A 1,460-nucleotide genomic window follows, 5' to 3' on the forward strand; every position below is an offset into this window, starting at 1 on the left:
ACACACACACACACACACATGCACGCACACACTCTTGCAGATGCATGATTATATAACCAAACCATAAACGCCTCCACCATGAAAAAACAACATCCTAGTCCTTATCTCTAAAGTGAACATACTAAAATAAAGACTTGAGAACTTTCTGTGGCTGTTAGGACAGTCGATCCTCATAGGGACAACAATACACATATACTTAACACAAATATAAAGATGTAACGTCAACACCAACATGCTGCTTAAAGCACTGTCCCCCATTTATTTTGGGGGACCATAGGCAGGCTGGGGGAACACATGTTAATGTTAAAAAAATACTCAAAGTAAAATTTTCACACCATGGGACCTTTTAGAAATTTCCCAAGTTTTTGGTTGTGTTTGTTGTATGTGTCCTCAGATTGTAGTGAAGAAGGGTGAGGAGGTAAACGGCTACCTAAAGGTCAGCACAGGACGGAAGCTCGGCTTCTTCCCCACCAACCTCCTGCAGGAGGTCTGAGGAGGACTGGCAGACGTCGCATTAAACCCTCGGCCATCTTCCGTCCCAGCTTCATCATCTGTTGTGGCAGACATGCTTGTTCATGGTCCAAAGCAACTAAAACACTTTTTTACTTGAAACACACATTGGTATTCTCCTTTGTTCATCTGTGGACTCACAAAGCCTGTGTGCAGAATATATTGGGATGCATTAACTCAGTGTGCAGAGGCATGTGTTAAATGGGCAGATAAACAACAGAAAAACAAAGGTTTGGTCTACAAACAAGTCATGCAACTGTCAACGTGTCATTTTTATTTGGATGGCATGTTTTTTATCTTTGATGAATTTTGACTGACGGATAAGCGGTTGAAGATGGATGGATGGAATTTTGACTTTTGCTGGAAGTTATTTTTAATATTGCTTTAGTTTTAGAAGCTCTTGTTTTTAGTTTGCATATTTTGAATGGCGTTGCCTCCGTGTTAAACTACAGAAAACACTATGTATTAGTGCAAGGGGGTTGGGGGCTTGGCAACTCTTTCTGTAAACTTGACTTGATGTTCTGCAAAAACGTGTTTGTGTATTTAGCCATTTTACATTGAGTCATTGAGCACTTTCCATAAAAAAACAACATATAGAGCCTCTTTTAGTAATCAATGTTTTGGGGTAAATTCAACAACATTTATGAGCTGCTGTTATTTCAACCAACAACATTTGACATACCACATTAAATGTAAAATGACATGACTGAAAGTTTGAATTCATTGCACAGCAGTATGTTACTTATTTTGTAATATAGTGACACATTTCTGTTATTCGCTTCAACTTGATTACAATTCTCTTATTCACTGATTTATTATCACACTGTAGCTCTCTTACCCTTCACTCTCAGGTCAGATATGATCAAACTTGTTGGAAACAAAACTTTCTCAGATGAACTCTGTGTGTGTGTGTGTGTGTGTGTGTGTGTGTGTGTGTGTGTGTGTGTGTG

At 39.0% G+C, this 1,460-nt stretch overlaps 1 protein-coding gene across 1 annotated transcript in view; it reads left to right on the forward strand.

Annotated features, from left to right (window-relative positions):
* The window catches only part of LOC116687802 (SH3 and cysteine-rich domain-containing protein 3), a 9,662-nt gene extending 8,699 nt beyond the window's left edge, over positions 1 to 963 (forward strand). Inside the window, exon 13 of the mRNA XM_032513440.1 lies at positions 395 to 963. Within this exon, the coding sequence (XP_032369331.1) occupies positions 395 to 493 (99 nt within the window). The 3' untranslated portion in view covers positions 494 to 963. The remainder of the gene's footprint in view (positions 1 to 394) is intronic.
* The last annotated feature ends 497 nt before the right edge of the window (positions 964 to 1,460 follow it).

This window comes from Etheostoma spectabile, chromosome 4 (assembly GCF_008692095.1).
Source record: "Etheostoma spectabile isolate EspeVRDwgs_2016 chromosome 4, UIUC_Espe_1.0, whole genome shotgun sequence".
NCBI lineage: Eukaryota > Metazoa > Chordata > Actinopteri > Perciformes > Percidae > Etheostoma > Etheostoma spectabile.